Below are 22,318 nucleotides of genomic sequence, written 5' to 3'. Positions count from 1 at the left end.
TCCTTTGCATAAAAGTGCCATCTTGATCTGTCTTAAGGTCACTTGCCACACCATAATCAATAGCCAGTTTTGAGGGTAGTTTCTCTCCCTGGAGGAAAGTGAGCACGTTGAACAACATCCTTTATAATAATTATCTAAGGAAAATGGTAAGTAGCTCCCCTGCTCTCCAACTGGGTTAGCAGTCCCCAAACAGGTTCATTCTTTCCTTGTAGCATAAGACTCTTCCTTACTACATCAACTTTACCAACGTAGACCTCATCTAAACTGTTACCCAAGGATACACATTACCACAGTCATCTAGTCATCCATGCCTCAGTATTCTATTGTTTAGCTTCAAGTTAAAGGAAGGATAATCCCTTGTACAAGACATTCCACATGCAGGAGTTTCTCCTCCCACTCCATCTGATTTCTCCATTTACATGAAGAGTGAGGGGCATGTAGTTCTCCATAGATGGAATTAATCCTTTTTATTTTTACTAGCTCTTCCCTCGGATTCCCCCTTCTCTCAAGAGCCCCTCAGGATGAAAACAATAATATAATTAGGCTGACAATTATTGTTGCTCTTCCAGGACGTGTTTGAACATGTGCCTATTATTAGACAACTTGGAATATGAGTCATGTGCTTACCATAACAATAGATTTGTGGGACTGGGTTCATACTCCGTAACCTCGAGGACTAAGGTTGCATTCTTTAGAATCACAGGGTTCTCCAAATTTTCCTAGGCTGCTTACACACCTTTTCTTGTATCCCATCACACACAGTGTTAGTTTTCTCTCTTCAGCCCTACAACAGGTGCTGTAAGACATCAACTCTAAATGCCATACGACAATGGGACCACTTCAGCCAAGGTGGGAGTAGGCAGGCTGGGATGTTATAGAGGGTTGACCCACCCCTATAGAGCTAACATAATGGTGAATATGTAACTTTTGTATTTGCTAAGGCTGCATCCAGCCTCCTTAGTCTTTAGGACACAGTTTGTAATGTTTCCTAATGGGGGGGCACCTGGGCCAGCACATTCTGATTACACCAGCCCCAAAAGAGGATGTAGACCTAGACAATACCATCACTTTATGGTGCTTTGCAAAGGTATTCAAAACTGTTAAGGTGATGACTGCACAAGCATGATCCACCACAGCATTTCTGATAAAAAGTCATGGAGGAAGCCATCACTCTCATTGAGTGTGACTTGACATTATAAGGTAATTGTTTACTATGAGAGGCATAACAAAATTTGATACCCTGAGAAAGCCACCTAGCAAGGGAAACTTTTACACCTTTTTGACCGAATGTCTTTTTATCATAAGAAACAAATATTTGGGAATGCTTCCAGAATGACTTCCTTTTATCCAGAATAAAGAGGGTCTTTACAGGATGCCATAAAAGGTAAGAAGTATAAGAAATGGGTGGGGCATCTAGAATATTACCAAGGTTACAAAAACTACAGGGGTGCACCACCCCTCTTAAGAATAATCAAAGACACTGCTTTATGGTTCTTGAAAGAAAATGAAAATTCATTTTAATGTGATGAAATCCAGGAATTATGTCCATGATTTTAAATGTAATTTTCAGTCATTACTGTGATTTTATTATTATAATTTTTGGTACTTGCGTATTATCACAACCACATTATCCTGATGATGAAGTCATTACAAAGATACTGTTTAGCTCCACATGGCATTACCATTACAGGGTATAACAGCATCTTTCTTTCTTTTTAACACATTTCTTTTTATTTGTTTATAACTAACAATTAACTACATGAGGGGGTGACAACAATAAAAAGATTGCCGTGATGAAACAATGTTACATAACAAGTGCAACAATAAGTCCACTGAAAGAATAGTTGAATATGAGCAGGAGTTTCAGTAGGAGAAATAATGATCATACAGTGACACTTGCATGCTACATAACATTTTAAAAGATTATTATATTTTCCATACATATATAATTTCTGTTGTGATGATAACATCGTAAAAAAGGTGGATTTTCTTTCCCAAATGATAGCTTGAAGGGCTGCCAGAAAACATCAACGTTTACAATGTGGTTGCGATAATACACAAGTACCTAATTTCCTAACGCATCTATGGAAATGCAAAATGGAAACAGATTCTGTGTAAAGAACACTCAGTAAAACAAGGTGAAAGTATTAAATGTTTGTGTGTGTCCATGCAGTGCAAAGTCTACTCCTCACAGTAGTTTTATTTATTTATATTTGTTTACCAGGATTGTGTTGAATGAGTGCTCTGGCCTAAAATGCCAAATTCCATGAAAGTCCCATGTTTTTTTTTCCAATATTCATTCATTCCATATTTGGGATCTACCGATATTTTTCCCCCAAAAAATATAAAAAACAGGGTCCCTGAGTGTAATGAAACTGGAAGTGGTATTAAAAGTAAATATTTGGTTAACAGACGTCAGAGGTAGAAGCAGAGAAGAAAGAACACACAGTCAGAGAAAAGGGTAAAAGCAAGGAAAGCCTGAAAAATAAAAGTACTGACAAAAGTCGTGTCTATTACAGGCAGGACTCAAGGTTGAACAAGACCAAATTATGCTAAAGAATAATGGAAAAGTGACGTTAAGTTGACTTTCTTATGGTAAATTGTACAAACCGTGAGACAGCATGTTAGAAGCAGAGATGAAAGGGTAAGGGAGGCAGGGAAAGGACAATTGTACACAGAGTTTAGAGTTTTTAATGACATTAATGAAAGAGTAGGCTTAGTTTATTCACTTACAAGAGCATGAGTGGTTTCACTACCAAAAATATAACATGCAGGGGTGGAATTAAGCAATTATAGAACGCTGATGTTAAGATTGTATTACATTTCCACTTACTTGATGACAGTCTACATTTTGTGTGCATTTAACATGTTACCCTTAATCCATTCTCCCCTTCTCTTCACTTTTTTTCCATGCTCCTCATACCTTCTTGAATGCCTCTGTAATTTACCTGTCCTCAGTCCATATTGGTAGCCTGTTTCATGAATCCACAACCCGTTCCTAAAAGAAGTTCTTTGGAGATTCATAAATTAGTCAGTCCGCCTCTTCCTTCCGCCATCCTTCCTGTGCACAATAGCCCTTCACATTTCCCTGACGTGATGTTATGCGGCCATGTCATGTCCTCTCTCTCTCTCTTCTAGATCCTAATGAGAAGAGCTCTAGTATCTGTTCATATCATTTCTCTGTCATACACTCATTTATGATGAATCTTCTGTAAACTCCTCCTTGCAGCTTGATGTCCCTCACCTTCTGTTGCCTTATGTGTTGAAGCTGTGGCCTGATCATAGTCTGATAGAGCGGGAACATTACCTCATTGCTTCTAGAACCTGTATTCTAACAATACAGCCCAGTATATTCTGTATGCTGTTACCACTGTCCTCTTACTGCACCACCGGTCGTCCAGACCGTGGTTTACTCATTTTAACTGTTCTGTTGCCATCAGTTCCATTACCCCCAACTGGCACTTCTTAACATGACCCAAGGGCAGTACTTTACATTTTTCTGCACTTATCTTCAACTATCAGTGTTCTCAAATTGCCCCTTAGACTCTTCTCCATATCCACCACTATTTTCGTGATCTCAGCATTAAGATACAAACTATGGGTGAAGGCTGTCTGAGCCGGAGGGTGGGAGGGAGTCACTGAAGATGTTGTTGAGTAACTCTGAGAAAATTGTTGAGTTTATGTGATTGAAGTAGAAGGAAAGGATGTAGGATGGGGGAGAGAGAGACAATTTGTTTGTACAGGTGGAACGATTGTTAATTTTAGGAAGGTGGCTAAATATATGTAGGAAATCTGAGTGTGACTGTTTAATTTTGCCACAAATGATTTCTATGATGGAATTAATGTCTTTTGGCATGGTTGTACCCCTTAGGAGATTCAGTTCTTTCTAGACATTTTAGTGGAATTATGACGATATCTGTGTACATTTTTGTAGAGGAAGTTTTTTGTGTATATGTGTTGCTTTTTTGATAAAATTTCAGAAGGAGATGAAGGAGGAGTGAAATTCAGTGACATGATTTTGTTTTCACTGATTCCATGTTTCATATCTCAGTTTGCAAAGGTGTTTCAGTTCTTTGGTTAGCCAATTGTTTTTATGCACTTTGTGCAGCCTTGTAATTTGACAGAAAAATATATCTTGAAGGTATAGGAAATTGATGGTGGAGGACATGGCAGCAGAACTGAGATCATCTTATAAAAGGAAGTCAGCCCAGGATAAGGAGAGTAGGTATGTTTTTAGTTTGGCAATATTGTTGGTTGACTAGGCCTTAAAGGATTTTAGGATCAGTGGGCGATTTATTGCTTGTCTGTTAATGGTGAAAGTAATAGGACAGTTGTCTCTCAAGCTGGGCAGATTCATAGGTAAGTGCTAGGCTAGCTGCCCTTGTGGTCCATTTTAAGCTTACCCAATTTCACCTTTTGGTGCTTGAATTAACCTATCCCATTGGGTAGTAGATTGGCTTTACCCATCCCATGGATGATAATTATATATGTTAACCCTAGTGAGAGTAACTGGGATTATATCATAAATAATTTGAGAGTGATGATGCATGGGATAAAGCATTTAGAAGCTCCCTTTATTCATTAGGTATTCCTGGGGTAAATTTTCTTGTATCCAGTCCTTTGTTTTACGTGGATGGGGAGTCTGATCCAGAGCAGTAATATTCTCTGTGAGGGATAGCTGTCCCTTCAAGCCATTCTGTTGATGTTGCAGAAGAGGACTAGATCCCTGGACCAAGTATTTCTGATGCCATTTGACTTGCTGATATGCAGTAGTTCCATCAGTACCAGTACAGAGGATGCCTTATATACTTACAAGGCTTTGAGGTGTCCATGTACATATCTCTGTGGGGGTTCCAGTTGTTGTATGAGTCTGGATGGATACATACCAAAGGGGCATTATATTCAATGACTGGCATAATGAGGGCTGAGTAAAGGGGGACAATGACATTTCTAAATCTAGTCACAATCCCTTTGTTTATAAATTGTACAGTGTAGGACTTTCTTATAATGGATACATGCTGGTTGAAAATAAGGTAACTGTCCACTTAAGTTCCCAAATAACTGGGTCAACTCTTAGGGGCATATTGTCAATGTGATAGTTCTCTGGGGTAGATGACTTCCTGAAGAATATGATAATGCACTTTTTGGAATTTGGTTTCAGTCCATGATGGTTAATCTTCCTGCAGGTTGGCTAAGTCATTTTGGGATTCAGTAACTGCTCATTGCTTGCAGTCATCTGCAAACTTAGTCAGCCAGAGCCCTTTAGTATTGGCTTTTACATCAGAAAAGTAGATGCCAAACAGGAGATGCCGCAGCACTAACATCTGGGAGATTCCACTGGTGATTGATCTCCCTGTGAAGGTAGATTCCCCTATTTTGATCTCTTGCATCCTATATGTGAGTTGGTTAGCAATCCATTTGGTGACATAGGGGTTTATTCCCAGATTATTTAGCTTTTCTACTATGACTGAGGGGGGCATTTTGTCAAGAGCCTTGGTCAGTTCAAGGTATATGGTGTGTACCATTTTGCCTTCATTTGTTGCACTGATGACATTTTCAAAGAAGTTCACAAGGTTGAATAAGCGTGATGAGCACTTGGAGAATCCAAACTGAGCTTCCCCATATTTTTATTGATTAGTTCCATGATAAGTCTTTCCATGGCTTTGTATATGAGGCTGGTCATATGTATGGGTCTGTGGAAGGTCCTCCCTTATGCAGGAGAATGACTAACTGTTCTTCAGTCACGTCATACAAAGCATGTATGGAAGTTGCGGTTGAACAGTATTGTTACAGGGTTGGTTAAATCATGCTTCATGCTATTTAAGATGCATCCAGGGATATTATCAGGACCCATTCATGCAGTATTTTTAGCTTTAGATAGTGCTTTTAGGAACTAGTCTTGTATGACAGCTGACTGAAGTTGGTTTCAGGTTTATTTTGTGGGATAGACAAAGAGGAGAGAGGGATACAGTTTGCGCTTAATTAATGTACAATAAGTTAGTTATATCTTCAGCCTCATTATAGGTAACATTGTTCACAATCAGCACAGTGCATTGCTTATGAGATTTCAGACATATCTTAAAAAGGCCTTGTGATTGTCTTTGGCCTGGGTGGCTACTTTACCCTCAAACTTGGCTTTGGTGGATTTTATTAAGCACCTGAGTTTGTTTATTTCAGTGACAAGGGCTGTGTCATTCTTGGAAGCACTCTTCTTTCTTTTGGTCAAAATGGCCTTCATTTTATTGTAAAGCTTGTTGGTATTATGATTCCACCAAGGGGGTCATTGCTGGGGCTTGCCCTGCCCTTATGCAGGTGTTTACATGCTAGTATAGTGTGGTGCTGATGTACATTTCCATCTATTCAGTCAAGTTTATCGGGTTTGGTGAGGATTTGAAGCTTGCCAATATATGACTTAGGTGTAAGTAGTTTGTCTTAGAGAAATTTCTAGAAGTACCTTGGGTGGAAGGATTCTCTGATTTCAGTTTTATTTTGAAGGGGATGGCTTTATGGTCAAACCTACCAAGTGATGAAGATATCCAAATGATGGTGCAAGATGCTCCGATATTAGTAAGGATATGATCCAAAATGTTGTTCTCCATGGTGGATACTCTGACTAATTGTTCCAGGGCATCTGTATTGACAAAGTCCAGGAATCTCTGTGCTTGTGCACTAGTGGTGGGGTAGGTTTTCCAGTGCATAGTTGGATAATTTAGATTACCTAGGAAAATGGTACTGGGTTTAATACTGAGTGATTCCAATTCTTGTAGATAGGGGTTGTGGCTTTCTTGGGTCATAGAGGGAGTTCTATAGCTAGCTAATATATGATATGAGACCTTCCTGATGGTTATTGGACATGAAGAAGCTTTAGTGCATCCTGCTGCTTTACCAGTCTTGACGTGAGTCTCTTCTGGAAGAAGATTGAGACACCTCCCTTTTTCCCCCTCCTGCTTGGTAGCTGGTCTAAATGTCTGTAAAGCATTATAGTCCTGCACAGTGCTCTACATTGTTTTAAACCATGTCAAAGTCACTGCACAGATGTCTATGTCTAACAGGTAGAGGAGATCTTCTAGTCAGTGTGGTTTCTTATGTAGGCTTCTAGTATTGATCAGGGCCACCTTTCCTTTGCTTGCTTCATTATGTTGGTAGGTTTATCCATTTGGACTTGCCTAAATAAGGCACTTTGGGGAGTGGCCAATAATCAAAACCCTAGAGGGGATGGTTGCAGGGAATCCCTGGGTAAGCAGCATGGTCTGTCACTCATATCTTCCCAGACTGACAAATATTGGACCGCCTTTGAATGACACTAAAAGTTTAGCCAATTACTGAAGTCCAATTATTTTTTGATCTTATTGTGGCATCATCCTTGGAGAAGGTAGTTTGCTGCTCAATACTAAGGTCATACCTGCCTCAGATACATAGTTTGAGAGCTCCATCATGTCTCTCTTCATATAATCTAGTGAGTTACATCTCAAGTCAATAACAGCCACATGTTGAATGACAAGATTCATACTGCTGCTTATTGTTCAATGACTTCTTTGTTCAGCCTGTTAAGAGGTACATCTGTATGTCTTACAATGGAGTCACCTATAAGTAGAGTGTTTAGTTGGGTAGATGCCTGGGTTACGGGTGTGACATCCATGACTTTGGGACTACTTGTGCTACATGAGGTGGTAGGTGTAATGTGTTGAGTGTGCTTTGTGCAAATCTTAAGGTTTTTTTAATTTTTTGATCCCCCCTTGGGGCATCATTATACCAGCCTGGCCCAGAGTGCCCACTTCCACACAGGGTCTACCACCTTCTGTCCAACCCTCCTGGACTTAGTCCAATATTACTGGTGCCGATTATGGATCCTAAAGGCATCCTGAGGGTTTGGCCATCTATGCTTCCATCCTGCAGAGTATTTATTATTTGCCTTACCCAATTCCCTTCTCACTTCCCAAAAATGCCCTCCTTGCCATGCCATCAGTCACATGTGCTGCAAATCAAACCCAGGTGAGCTGGGCTACAGTCAGGGCCATACCTCTCAACTGTCCAGATTTTTACCTCATATTTTCAGTCTGTTTCTCAAATAACATTTGGTTTTCTGGCAAATCTTTGAGGAGTGCAATCAGAAATTAATGATAGACATTTGAGTTTCAGACTTCATACCCCTCAGAAAAATTCTTACTAATGAAAAACCTGTTATTTTATCAACTTTCTAAGTTTATAAGTCCAATGTTTAAAAAGTGTCCTTATTTTGAGGCCTTTGTTTCCCCATTATTTGTGATATTGTCCAAATTTCTTGCACTCACTAAGAGGTTAAGAAGTATGGTCCAGGCTTTATCCCTCCGCACCACCAGAATGGCTGCCTCCTTTATGTTTTGGAAGTTTAAACAAGTTAATCTTTAGATGTTCAGCATATGATGGTTTATGTTTATTGTGATGGCCTTGTGGTATACTACTGATGATACTGGTGCCTGAGTTTACTGTTTTGAGATTTTTGACTCCAAGAAGATTATATATGTATATTTGTCTCATACACTGCATTATGCTGTTTGAGTAGTAGATGATTGTCAGACAGCATAAGACGATTCCTACAGTGTCTTAAGATACCCATCTCAGTCAAGCTGGCTTCAGAAGTTGTAGGGAAATGTTGTTCAATGATTTCAACAGTAATGACTTGAGGGGGGTAGGGTTGACTGTAACTGCTTGGAGATTGGTTTATTTAGGATAATGTTTGGGTGGACTTTCTATTAAAGAGTGAGAAAATGCTTATTTATTTGGTCATGTGAACAGTGGCATAGCAGATAATGTTGTCACCTCACAGCAAGAGGTTTGCCTGTTTGATTCTCAGCTGGGGTGCTTTCTGTGTGAGAAGTCTGCTTATCCTGCCTGTGTTCACATGGGATTCCTCTGGGTGCTCCAGTTTCTTCCCATATTCCAAAGATATGCACTAAGTGGATTGGACACTCTAAATTGGCCATAGGTGTGAGTGTGTGTGCGAGTGTGTGGTGTGAAAGAACTACCATGGCAGGGCTAGCCACCTGGCGGTGTAAACTGTGGCTCTAGATGATTGTCACTGTTGAAGTGACAACTTAACCCCATGTGCAAAAATGGGAAAAAGGGGTTGTGAATGGATATTGTAGCTTAAGGTATGTTTATATTTGTTTAGTGCAGTTCATTTGAGCCCGAGACCTGGATTTCCAAAGTTGTAAAGTTTCTGCATCTCTCTTACAGGGAAGAAAGCTGATGTACAGACAGACCACTGTAGAGATTGTCTAATGGCACTGAGCACAGCTCAATGTCCGCCCCCTCCACTCGCACCCTTTTTGATGAAACTCTCATTTCCCACAATTCAGAGCTTTCCATGCTTCTCTGAGTCTCGAACAAAAGAACCTGGGTGGGTGCAGTTATGTACTGATTACTGGCTAGAGAGGGATCCAAATCAAACCAGTAGTGGATCTCTGTGGTTTCAGAACTTGTAGCAAGTCAAAATTCTTTTAGCCCTATGATTCCGAGCTATCAATGACCCCAGGCACATTAGAATTTTAGAAACTTTAGCTTTTACAGTGGGGGCAGGGAAACTGTAATTAGTGTATAAGTAGGGTGCAGCAGGGAGAGCAGTACTTAATGTATCCTTGGGGGCTGGGGCAGACACAAGAACAGGGGAAAACAGTAGCAATGTAACAAACAGGCACTGGAATGCACTTTAAGCAGGCAGACGATGAGCAAAACAAAAGAATATCAGCAAAACTGGAACGTAAACAGCTGTAGAAGCACAAATCGTGCAAAACAAATTACAGTACTACCACTAATGCAGACTGACTACAGCAGTGATGGCAAACCTATGACACGCGTGTCAAAGGTGACACACCGTGATGTTTTGGGTGACACACCAGCGTGCACCAACACCTGAGTTATCAAAGAAACTGCTTTTGCATTCATTGCTCATATGAAGTGCACTGAATTATTTTGTGCCACGAGCCAGTTCAACAACACTGCTACAGAGGTAAGGAAGTTATTAACCTCAAAGACTATTTCAGTATACTGTCTTGATACAGTCTGCAAAGGGCAGTGCTGACATTCTTTTCTGTTTGTGGTTACCCTTCTGCAAAGGGTAAGTACTCTGCATTTCTGAACGTGGTGCTATTTTACATTCCTCTCAACTGTCCCTCCTAATCCCTCCTAAAATTGGCGACATTTTACACTTAATGTTGTTGTTTTTCTTTCAGCTTTTCCTGGTTAGGGGTCACCACAGCGGAACTCCGGTCCACTAATGATTGGCAGTCGATTTTTATAGTGCCGAGGTACCAGCCCAACACCCAACCTTCAACAAAGGCACGCCCATTCACGCATGTCTTTCGAATGCCACTCGACAGTGGGGAGGACATGCAGACTCCATACAGAAGGCGCTCCAGCAGAGAATCGAATGGGAGAACCTCTTGCTGTGAGGCGACAATGCTACCGCTGCACCACCACGGCTTCTCACATTTTACACTTAATAATGACAATAATTAAATTAATACTTTATTTTATTTCAGAAAATGTATATTAATTCACATTCATTTTTTCTATCAGTGTCTCACATTAATAGTACTAGTAGTTTAAAACTGTCCATTTCTAGATTTGTCCCTGATTATGTTGATACTTATTCCTGATGTATTGAGAGCTATGCAGTTTTATTTATTTTTATTTATTTATTTGGGGAGGGCACACCAACAGAGTCAAGTTAGACATTTTCCAAATTTTTAACACACTGAGACCAAAAGGTTTGCTATCACTGGATGAGACTAGATGTAGATTTAGTATTATTACTGTTTATGGAAAAATGCAGAAATAAATGACTACATGAGGCTCAGGTCCTGCAGTAATTCACAATTGTCCTACAACTGTGCAGAAAACTTCAAGACTAAGGTCCCAGACCAAGTTCAAAATACAAACAGCTAACTTTTACAAGTAATTCTACTTATGGAAATAGAAGTGTAGTTGAATGTATAAATAATACTCAGATCTTGCAGTAATTCACAATTCTCCCACAGATGCAAATGAAACGACAAGACTTAGGTTTCAGAATAATTTAAAAATGCAAACAGATAACTTTGTGGCTAAGACATAGAAAATGCAGAAAACTACAAAATTGTATCACCACATGGATCACTATAATTGTAACAAAAATAGTCAATTAGAATGTAAATGTTTGAGAAGTAGGTTGAGATGTTGGTGAGGATGAAATCCAGGGTGGAATGTTTTGATGATTTAAGATGGGCCCTTGTGTATTCTGAGGTAAGTTGCAGGAGATCATGGTCAGTTAAGAACTGGGAAATGTCTGCCATGAGGGGGGGGGGCCTTAAAAGTTTAGATTAAAGTCCAATAGTATTATGATGTTGTTTTTTTTGTGTGTATGGGGTGTCTCAGAGGATGTTATTGATGAGAGCTGTAAATTCCTGCAGTGAGGCAGGAGGCAGTAGGTAGACAATGGCAAGTATAGTGTTTTTTTTGTTTGTTTATTAAGTGGAATATTGTGGAAAGGAAGTATGCAAATGAATAACCTCATTTACATTAAACTCTGTATTCACCTTAGGGATAAAAGAAGGGTTTGCTTTAAGGGAAACTCTTGAATAAAAACCACATTATGAGGATCTAACTGTAATCTTTATACTATAAAACAGCAAAAAACATGAGAGGAATTCAGCCCAATCTTTACTGAGACACAATTGCAGCACATTGACACTACTGCCTTTGTGTCTCATTGAAGGAGTATGCATGATTCCTAATAGTTTTGTATTGTTTTATTGTAAAAATTTATCATATAAATGTTTTGTGCTATAAAAAAAAGATATACGGATATTGCATGCAACTCTGAAATTCTTCTAGTTAAAGCTACTGTAAACAAAAAGAAAGTCTATCATTAAGGAATGTAAACTCTGATGAAACAGTTGGTTTTAAGGGAACGTCTAAAACAAAACATACAAATCTTGAGGAGGCCCTGGGCAACATAATAGGGACCTTAAAAGAAATGTGTTCTTCAAGAAGTCCTTAGTGACTTTCAGAGTTGTCAAGTAAAAACCATCTTGGCCCTAATGAATGTTGGAAACATCACCCAAATGGAGTCTTATAGAGAAAGAGCTCAGATCAGAGTCCAAAATATTGGCACAACAGTTCAGAATGACAGTAACTAGAGAAGAGAAGAGAAGAGAAAAGAAGAGAAGGGGTTTAATCCCTTAGTCTCCACCCAGTCAGAAAAAATGTACACATCTTCTTATAGGATTTTCCAGTACTGGGCTTTTGAAGTGTATATAATGGAGAACACTGTCTCAGAAAAGTTGTCACAAAAATTTCAACAAAGCAAATGAATAAACACTGAAGGTCTAGTCCAACTAGCTTAGGAAAGTACCGACACCATGGTATCCTTATTTCCTAAGCTAGTTGGACTAGACCTTCACTGTCTCAGAAAAGTTAAAGTTATTGGCAAGTACTGCAAAGGGAGAAACTAGGCTGCAAGGGAGTGAATGTTGAGGTGAAACTTGCCTGATAGGTGGGACAACAAGGTTTTCATTGGTCTCAGGAACATTGGTCCCCCCCCCACACAGATGAGAGAGTCAAAGAGGGAACCAGACTTGCCAGGACCAGTAAGGGGATTTGAAGATAATCTTTATCTGAGAAACATTACTTTCTGAATGAGTTTCATTATCACTGGAAAGGGGGAAACATAGCATACTTTTGGCCACTTGTGAGCTAAACTGTCGCTCACTGGCCTCCTAATAAATACAATGAGGGTCGAATCCTTCCATTTGGAGTTGTTTGATGATGTGAACAGATAACAACAGGGCTTCCCAAATATGTGACAGCCTCCTTAGCACTGTGGATGTAAGGGACCACTCATGAGGCATAATAAAATATGTAGTCAGTTTGTCCACCAGTGAATTGGACTCCCTCGGAATGTGGACTGTGACCAGTAAATGATTGGTATATATAAGCCATTTCCCACATACCCAGTGCCTCCTGAAATAATGGATAACATTATTTCCTCAGGGCTCCCCTGGGAATAAGACTACTGAAAGGTCTGAAGTGACAGAACTGCTATCATCACCAGTAAGGTGATGTGAGAGTTACGTTTATTTGTTTTTTTGCCATTAACAACCAGACACCATGAACTGTTAGAGCACCTGCATCCATAATGACTGTTGCCAGTGCAGGAGGAAGACAGAAAATGTAGACATCCTGCACTTGGTATGATCAGTGACTAGGAGTGCCCTATAAAATGCCATAGAGATTCTCAGTTCTATAGAATTTGAAACCTGGGCAGTCTGGTACTTTTGCACTATTCATTGTGGTTTACATCATACCAGAGGTTGCACATGCACTCTTGATCTTTAGTTGAGTGGGGTAGATCAATGGGAACATTGCGTAATAAAGGTATTATAAGGGTCTTTCTTTCATCCTATTCACCATATCACTATAGAAATGATACTCTTAAGAACTTCACTCAGTTGTTCACTGGCTATAACTATTGGCAGTTTCCTAATCTATTGCACATATTGCCAAGCTTTTTTTTAAAAAATTACTTTTATCACTTTAGTTATAAAAAAGCAAACAGCAAAAAAGTGCTCTGTATACATTTTGCTAGTTAAATTTGGCACTTGTACTCAGATGAACACTGCCAAAGGAAATTACGGTGTTCCTTTACCTGCCAATTCAACTGTGATTAAAGTACCAATAATGATGATTATGTTTAGGTCCACAAAAACTCCTTTTATGCATCAGCTAATACTGTACAAGAGCATGAAGAGGGGAATGCGTAGTACTCACGCATGATTTCCCGGATGCTAATTGCCTGTCCCATTGTTGCGGGTTCACTTGGTCCAGCCAGGTTTATAGCTCGTACCCGGAACAACAGTTTGTCACCGGTAGTCAAATTCCGGATACTAAGGGAATTGCGTTCAGTCAGTCCTTCATGTGCTGCTACCCACTGGTCAGCTGAAAGAAAATGAAGGGTAAAATACAAATAAATAAGTTACTGACATCACAGAAAAATGGGACACATCCAGAAATGTACATTAGTAACATTGGCCAGGAGACAAAGAAACCTTTTTTGTAAAATTACAAACCGTCACTAGCATGTCTCTTTGTGTAGCAGACACAAGAATATCATGCTCTTACTGAAGCCATTCTTTACAGTAATTGCCATGTAATTTATAACTCAGATATGATTTTAATGGCTAGAGGTATGTTTTTAATGTTATATGTTCAGAGGTATGATAAAAGTCTGTGTGTGTGTGTGTGTGTGTGTGTGTGTGTGTGTGTGTGTGTGTGTGTGTGTGTCTGTTACTTGTCAATGTGCTTTTTGTTTCATGGTAATTCAGTAAAACAGAGCAGCATGATTTTATACATAACGTGAAAGTTCCACTATGAAAGAAAAAACACAAAAAAGCAAATCTTGCTAAATTTAGATGTATTTTTGCATATTTTCTTTTACATGTTTTAATAATTTTATAGCGAGACTTGTACACTGTCATCTGTTATATACGTGCAGTTGTGAACAAATACCCCTTCATCTCATTTCCCTTTTCTTATTGTTATTCCCCTCTAAGTAACGACTTTATGGGAGTTCTTTTTTCCCCAGTGTATATTATTCTGCACTGCTATCCATGTCTCCATACCTCTCAAATGTCCAGATTTGTACAGAATGTCCAGATTTTTGCCTCACATTTTTTATCTGTTTCTCATAAAATTGTGGTTTTCTGTCAAATCATCTGCAAATCATTGAGAATTGATGTGAGAAAATAATGACAAACATTTGAGTTTCTGACTTCGTGCCCTTCAGAAATGTCATACAAATTCTGTTATTCTATAAACTTTCTAAGTTTATAAGAGCAATACTTAAAAATTGTCCCTATTTTGGTGCCTTTCTCCCCCCATTATTCATGGTTTTGTCCAGATTTCCTGCTCTAAGAAGTTGACAGGTATGCATGTCTCTAACGTTATTGACTCTCTTGTCTTTGCTACCCCACGCTGTTCCATATATGTGTCCTCAGCAAATAGTTATTGTCCAATAAAAACAACAGTCAGTGGAAGTTTTTGTACAGCAGCAGATCCTTCACATGTTGACATCCTGGTTAAGACAACATTTTGAGGCCTTCCTGCTGCGTCTTGCTAGTATTGGCAAGTGCCCTAATTCCTAATATCTGTATTCTTGTGCACTAACTATTATCCTTTCCATAACCCTGACCTTAACTCCTCCTTGTTCCCTAATCCAGACTCTAAGCAAACTGCCCTTTACTCCCTAAAGCTAAACATTAAATTCCTTTCCCCTTCCTAAACCTAAAGTCTCCCTTCTCATTTTCTATTATCACTTACTAGTTCCACAACAAGACCTTGTGTCCGAATGCTGCATCAGCTGCGTCCATGAATTCAGTAGCTGCTCAACCAGATGAGTAGACAGGGAAACAGATGCATGAGCCCATGGCTTTGAGTTCATATGTTTCAACCAGCCGAGGCTCAAGCAGCTGTAAGGGTCCCGTTTTATCTACCTCAGATGATCACAAAACTGAGAAAGAAATGCCAAAGGATGTGAGTGAAAACTCAGCTTCAGAAAGTAACTTGTCAAAACTGATAGAAGCAAGACAATGTCCTATAAATCCTTTAAATGTCTTGGAGGATGAGTGCTTGAATTGAATTTACTATATTCAAGAACGTTTAAAAACTGCATTGGTACCGTTTTAGCACTAGTATTCATCACTCATTTCCCATTAGGCAGAATGCCATGCTTATTATTGATGCACTGCAGGACATTCCTGAAGGACCTTCTTTCTCACTGGGCATGCTGTAGAAAAAATATAAAGCGGTGCAGACTCCTAATAAATGAGATGATTTGCAATTTGTTCAGGAGGGACAGCTTAAAATTTCTGTGGTGAAAGACTAAGAACTTGTCCTGCAAGAAGACATCTAACCTACAGGAAAAGTGGGAAGACTGAAACTATAAACTGATCATCCTTTACTGTTGGCAGGCAATACATCCTAATGTCAGTTTTGTTTCCAATTGAGTAATAGAGTTTAACCCCCACCCCCAGAACCTTGAGATTCCATTGCAAGGGTGCAGCCTGAAAAGTAAGGTTAGTCACATTTTCACTAATCTGTCTGCAAGGAACTACTTATAATGAGAGTAACCTGTATTAAAAGCAAGTTGAGATTAATTATTTACTTCCTTAGATGAGGAACAGCATGAAAGAGATAAGTTATGTGTATTGGTGTTGAGATATCAGTTTGTTATACTTAGTTTTGCGTCAGTTCCAGAAATCTGTAAAAGTGAATGTCCCTGCATTATCAAATGTGACCATTCATGACTGCAGTGTTTAGACAATAAAAATGTGTCTAACCAGTCTCATGTGTTCTTTCTCAGTATACTAGTTCAAGAAAAAAAAAGTGGGAACAAGATATTAAAACTTTTTTTTGTTGCGTCTTTCGGCTTTTCCCGGTTAGGGGTCGCCACAGCGGAACTCCGGTCCGCTAATGATTGGTAGTTGATTCTTATGTGCCTTGTTACCAGCCCTGATGCACAACCTTCAACGAAGGTACGCCCATTCACGCATGTCTCCACGCAGAAGACGCTTCAGCTGAGAATTGAACCGGACAGCGTCTTACTGTGAGGCGACAACGCTACCGCAGCACCACCACCGCGGGAACAAGATATTAAAACTATTTACACTAAATTTATTTATTTATTTTACATTTGTTAACCGGCAGAGTCCGACTGGATACAGGTCCATTTTCAGCGGAGGCCCGGGGAGAAAAGCTCCAATTACATTCATTTTTAACATTAAAAGCCATTACTTGTGACATTCATTGCAGGCAGACTAACATTGTGAAACTAAGTGACACATAGTGTATACACTCTGAGTAATTATGAGAGCAACAGGTAAGACAGTGTAAACAGATTCATAATTATGAGGAGCAATACATGGAATTCATTACAGTAGCTACTAGACAAAAGGATGAGCAGTTAGTACTCCTCTCTTAACATGCCGGAAAACATTTCCTATCCTGTAGTAATATTAGGACTATGGGTAGGCTGAGAAGGCAGTATATTTTAGTGTGGTGCAGAGAGATTAGCTATATACTAGAGTGTTATCCGGGGGTGAGACAGGAGCAAAGCCTGTTGTTCATGAAGTTAGTTTTAAGGAGTTTCTTAAATTGAGTGATGGAGTTGTTGGATGTTAAGTAGGCAGGAAGGGAGTTCCAGAGCTTAGAGACTGAGTGGCTGTAGACATATTTTCCTTCCTCATTGTTGAATTTGGTGACCTGTAGGTGATTTTGGGTGCTAGATCTTAAGGTTCTAGTAGTGGTCTGAGAGTGAATTGGATGTTGTAGAGCTGGGATTTTGTCTGAGTGTTTTAATATTTTATGCACTAGTGAGATCTGATTGCGTTGAAGTATTAGTGGGAGCTCTAACCAGTTAAGTTTGATGAGACACTCACAGTGATGAGTTCTGTAGAATGAGCCTGTAACAAATCTTGCTATCTTATTGTAGCATGATTCTAGTCTGTTTAGATCAGTTTTTGGAATGTTAGTGAGCACAGGGGAGGCATAGAGTAATGTAGATAGTAGGTGTATCCTTGCTATTGTTATTTTTGAATGGTTTGACAGATTGTGTTTGTTTCGATAGAGTAGTCCGAGTTTTTTGTGAAATTTCTTTATAGTTTGGGCAATGTGTAGATCAAATTTAAGGTGGTTGTCTATTTCCACGCCTAGCAGCTTGGTATGATTGGTAGGGGTAATAGTGGTGTTGTTGGAGGTGAAAGTAAAGCTGAGAGAAATTGGTTTAGGCACTGAAATCAAAAAGATAAAATCTGCAAACAAGTCACTGAAATATTAAAGAAAATTTCCAACCCAATGTTATACTGCTGAACTGTGAATTTAGTGCACACTTGGAGGAAGCATTATGAGACGGATTCATCAGCAGTATTTGCAGCAAGGTTTTTTTCAGAGAAGCTGTTACTTGGATTGAATTTACTATATTCAAGAATGTTTAAAAACTAATGTAAAAAGAGTTCCACGTGGAGTTAATGCTCCTAGATAAAGCCACAATCCAATAAGATAAATAAAACAAACTAGGAGCAATGCAATGAAGGGTAAATAATCCAGAGTGTACCAACTCCTTTCTTCCAAAGATTTCCTTCCAAAAACGACAGTCCAAAGTATTCAAAACAAAGAGTTTAATTCATGTGCACAAAATCAGAAGTGGTAAGCGCTTTCGCAAATGCTTCATGATGAAGCATTTGCGAAAGCGCTTACCACTTCTGATTTTGTGCACATGAATTAAACTCTTTGTTTTGAATACTTTGGACTGTCGTTTTTGGAAGGAAATCTTTGGAAGAAAGGAGCTGGTACACTCTGGATTATTTACCCTTCATTGCATTGCTCCTAGTTTGTTTTATTTATCTTAATGTTTAAAAACTGCATTAAGAGAATGGCAGAGATATGCAAAAACTAAGGAAACACAAGGAACTCATTGACGTTGTATATAAGGCTGAAATTTGGGCAATAAGCTAGAATGGTTAAAAATGTTTTTCCATGTAATGACATATATCATAGCTCACCTGACTGTGAATTTAAAGTGCAGATGCAATTATGGGGAGAAGATAGGACATATAAAATAAACATGTTTTAGCAAGATGCAGTCCCAAGTCAAAAGTAAGCATTTTTCTGAAAAGAGTGAAAAATATTTATCTAAAGAAGAAATGGAATTGAGAGTGTTTTACTTTTTAACAAATAATTAAAATAATCTTATCTACTTTTTCTTAATGATTAAGAATGACAATGAGAAGGGGATACTTATAATATTAATATTATACAAAAGTAATCAGTAATATGTAACTACAGTAATAATAATGAAGATTGATCAGTGGCAGCTGTGTGAGGTATTTATGAGAAGAATTCAGTTCCATATGCTTGTACTACTTGTATCCAGGCATGGGCTGTAATTTCATCAATTTATGATTATCAGATTGAGGACTGGACTTCTAAGAAACATATAAATCCCAAGAATTCGCTTACTAAAACCTTCTGGTCATATAACAGAGGAACTGGCAGATTACATAAATACTCTAACAAAGGATTAGTTCCAAGGAATTTTAATAAATGCTGAAATGAAGATGCAAATGACTTACAGAAATCAAAAATTTTCCAGGTTAAATTTTGTAATGGAATGTTGGTCTAACTTGTTGTAGGAGAACTTGAAAATGTGCAATAAAACAAAATTCAAATTCTCTGTAGAGAAAGGTTGTGGCATGTCATGGAAGCTGAGAAAAACAGTAAAAGAAAAATTCATATGCGATCCCTGGGAATTATGAAGATGAAAACCATGGCCTGAAAGTTTGCTTGGTGACTAATATTAGACACTGAAATTGAGTCCATGCATAAATAAATTACTATCCTGCCAGATGGACAAAAGAAGTCATTAGACAAGTTCCTTTGCATCAAAGGGAATTTCTAAGAGGATGCCAGAAAAGAATAAATATTAATTTTGCAGTCCCATTCCTGAATTCTTTACTCATAACTATGGTACCCACATGCTTAAAATGGTTGGATATATTTTGTATGTTGGGCATCAACAGTCAGAGTGGAATAGCTCTCTGTATATTTTTTGCCTGTTGTAATAAGGTCAGTGTTAATCTGGTTCTAAGTCAGCATACCAGCGGTCTGTACATATAGGCATCTGCTCATCAGCCAGCCACCATGGGCTATTAGATCAGCATGTGAACCTCATTATTCTAGGCAACTGTTGAGTGAGGCCACAATGTTTATTGCATGACAGTTGGCTAAGATACTGCTTCCAATGAAAGTTTGTTGCCGTCACTGCAGCAGTTAACGTTGTCGCCTCGCAGCAAGAGGTTCTCTGGTTCAGTTCTTGTCTGGAGTGCCTTCTGTGCAGAGTCTGCATGTCCTCCCTGCATTCGCATAGGTTTCCTCCCACATTCCAAAGATATGCATCTGCAGCATTTTTCTCTGGGACACCGTTGAAAATAGGCTCTGTTCTAGTCAGACTTTCCCAGTCAACAAATGTTAAATAAAATAAAATAAATAAATAAAATCAGTGGCTGGAGAAGAGAGCTGCATATGGGTTACAATAATAAATCATTACAGGTATGGGTACTTAATTTATGTCAGAAGAGTTTTGTTGTTTTATTAAAAAATAATTAAATCATTCCTTCAACCAGTGGACTTGGGCAGTCTGCTGTGTGTGGTCTACCAGAAAGTATATTCAGATGTTTAAGATAGAATGTAGACGTTAAAGCAAACAACAGTAAGCAACACCAAAGTGAAGCACCAAACTTAAGCAACAACTGGTTCAGATCTAGAATAGAAAAATCACCAAATACAGGAAATTCTGTCCACAAATTATTTTATATTCTCTTCTAGCGCCTTGGTGTATGCACCTTCAAGGAGTACAAAAAACTTTAAAACACAATCAGTTTTTATTACAAAAACCTAATCCAATTAATTAATTAGGAAGCCAATTATTAAATAAAACACCTCCAATTTACTTCTGTATTTAGCCCCAAAGGGACTAAGGTGCTGAATTTTAAAATCAACACTGATTCCTTATATAAGGAACTTTCTTTAAGTAAAACATCATTTTCATAAAACTTTATTTGTTCAAAGGCACAACCCTGTAATAATGAAAAATTACTGATGTATTTATCTTTAAAATGCATAGCTATTACTTTATTTTCCCTTATTTGCGAATATCCCTGATATGTTCCATAAACCTAACCCAAAAAAAGAAGTTATGTCTTATCATAACGTTCCATCTGTGTTGTTCATCTTCTTTCATTCATCACTGATGGCTTGGAACTGAGTTGGCCTATTACCAAGCTCGCGCCAGCCAAAAAAACTCTCGAGGTAAGTCTCTACCCAGAATGCCCTTCTCCCTGTTACCTCAGACCGAGTTTGCTAAGAAAATGAAGTAAAGCCAAGGCCACTTCTATGCAAGTACCCTAGGGCACCAATTAGATATAAAGCATCCCCCAGGAGCCTTTGTAGGGGGAAGGAGGGTGGGAAGTGATAAACAAAAGAAGATGAACAACACAGATGGAATGTTATGGTAAGACAACTTCTTTATCTGATGTTGTTAATCTTCTTTCCATTCATCACTGATGGGACAGAATCTCAAGCTACCTTGAGGTCCATTGTTGGCCCTTATGGAAGAACATTCCTGAGTACCATAGACCAAAGGCAGCTCTCCTTCTGGAGACCAGGTCTAATTTGTAATGATTGATAAAGGTATGAGGCTTAGCCCAAGTAGCTGCTGCGCAGATGTCATCCATGGAAGCCCTGGAATGGAATAATATAGATGTTGCCATAGATCTAGTGGAGTGGGCTTTAACTTTTGGCATGGATTCATTATGGCGGGAATAGATGAAACATATGCAGTCCCTTAGCCATCTTGATAATGTAACCTTGGAAAAAGCCTCTCCCATTTTGGGTCCAGAAAAGGAAATGAAAATCTGTTCAGTTTTACAGAAACGTGTGGTCCTGTCTGGGTAAAATCTCAATTGTCTATGTACGTCTAAGGTGTGAAGGCAATACTCTCCTCTATTGTCAAAATTTGGAAAAAACTCTGGTAGATCAATGTTGTGATTAATAGAGAATTCAGAAACAACTTTGGGAAGAAAGGATGGGTTCATCTGAAGTGACACACTGTCTTTATGAAAGACCAGGTAGGGCCTATTGATACACAATGCCTGCAGCTCCGAGACTTTTCTGGCAGAGGTAATGGCTGCCAGGAACAAAGATTTCCAAGACAAAAACTTTAGGTCACACTTAACCGCAGGCTCAAAGGGTATTTGAGTCAAAGACTGGAGGACTAGAGCGAGGTTCCATGGTTCCACAGGCTGTCTAAGTGGAGGCCTGAGATGAGAGGTCCTTTGAGGAAAGCCTTGCAAAGGCATAAAGTGATAAGAGGGGTGCCATCAATACCACTGTGGAAATTGTAAATTGCTGCTAGATGCAATCGTACTGTAGAGGCAGAGGCTCCATTATCAAAAAACGTAGCCAAGTATTGAAGTACTGCAGTAACTGGAGCCAAATACGGGTCTAGCATGTTCTCCTTGGACCAGATGGAGAACCTTTTCCATTTATCCTGATATAGTCCTCCGATGGATGGTTTGTGAGAGGCCAAAATGATGTCTCAAACAGGCGAGGAGAGATTAGCTTGCCTGGCGACTAGTGGAAGTGGAGAAACCAAGCTGTCAGCTTGATATTGGACAGATATGGGTGACTCAACCCTTGGGGGTGAGTAATCAGCTCTGGTAGAGGGTCCAGAATCCATGGTGGGTAT

At 39.0% G+C, this 22,318-nt stretch overlaps 1 protein-coding gene across 3 annotated transcripts in view; it reads right to left on the bottom strand.

Annotated features, from left to right (window-relative positions):
* Positions 1 to 22,318, bottom strand: part of MYBPC3 (myosin binding protein C3) — a 627,853-nt gene that overhangs the window by 185,285 nt on the left and 420,250 nt on the right. For all 3 annotated transcript variants that reach the window (XM_044082825.1, XM_044082823.1, XM_044082824.1), the window contains one exon: positions 13,789 to 13,956. In XM_044082825.1, the coding sequence (XP_043938760.1) occupies positions 13,789 to 13,956 (168 nt within the window). The remainder of the gene's footprint in view (positions 1 to 13,788; positions 13,957 to 22,318) is intronic.

The sequence above is a fragment of the Protopterus annectens genome, chromosome 9.part0 (genome assembly GCF_019279795.1).
Source record: "Protopterus annectens isolate FY-2018-M chromosome 9.part0, PAN1.0, whole genome shotgun sequence".
Lineage (NCBI taxonomy): Eukaryota > Metazoa > Chordata > Ceratodontiformes > Protopteridae > Protopterus > Protopterus annectens.
Note: the sequence above shows the minus strand (reverse complement) of the source record. Positions and strands in the feature narration are given on the sequence as shown.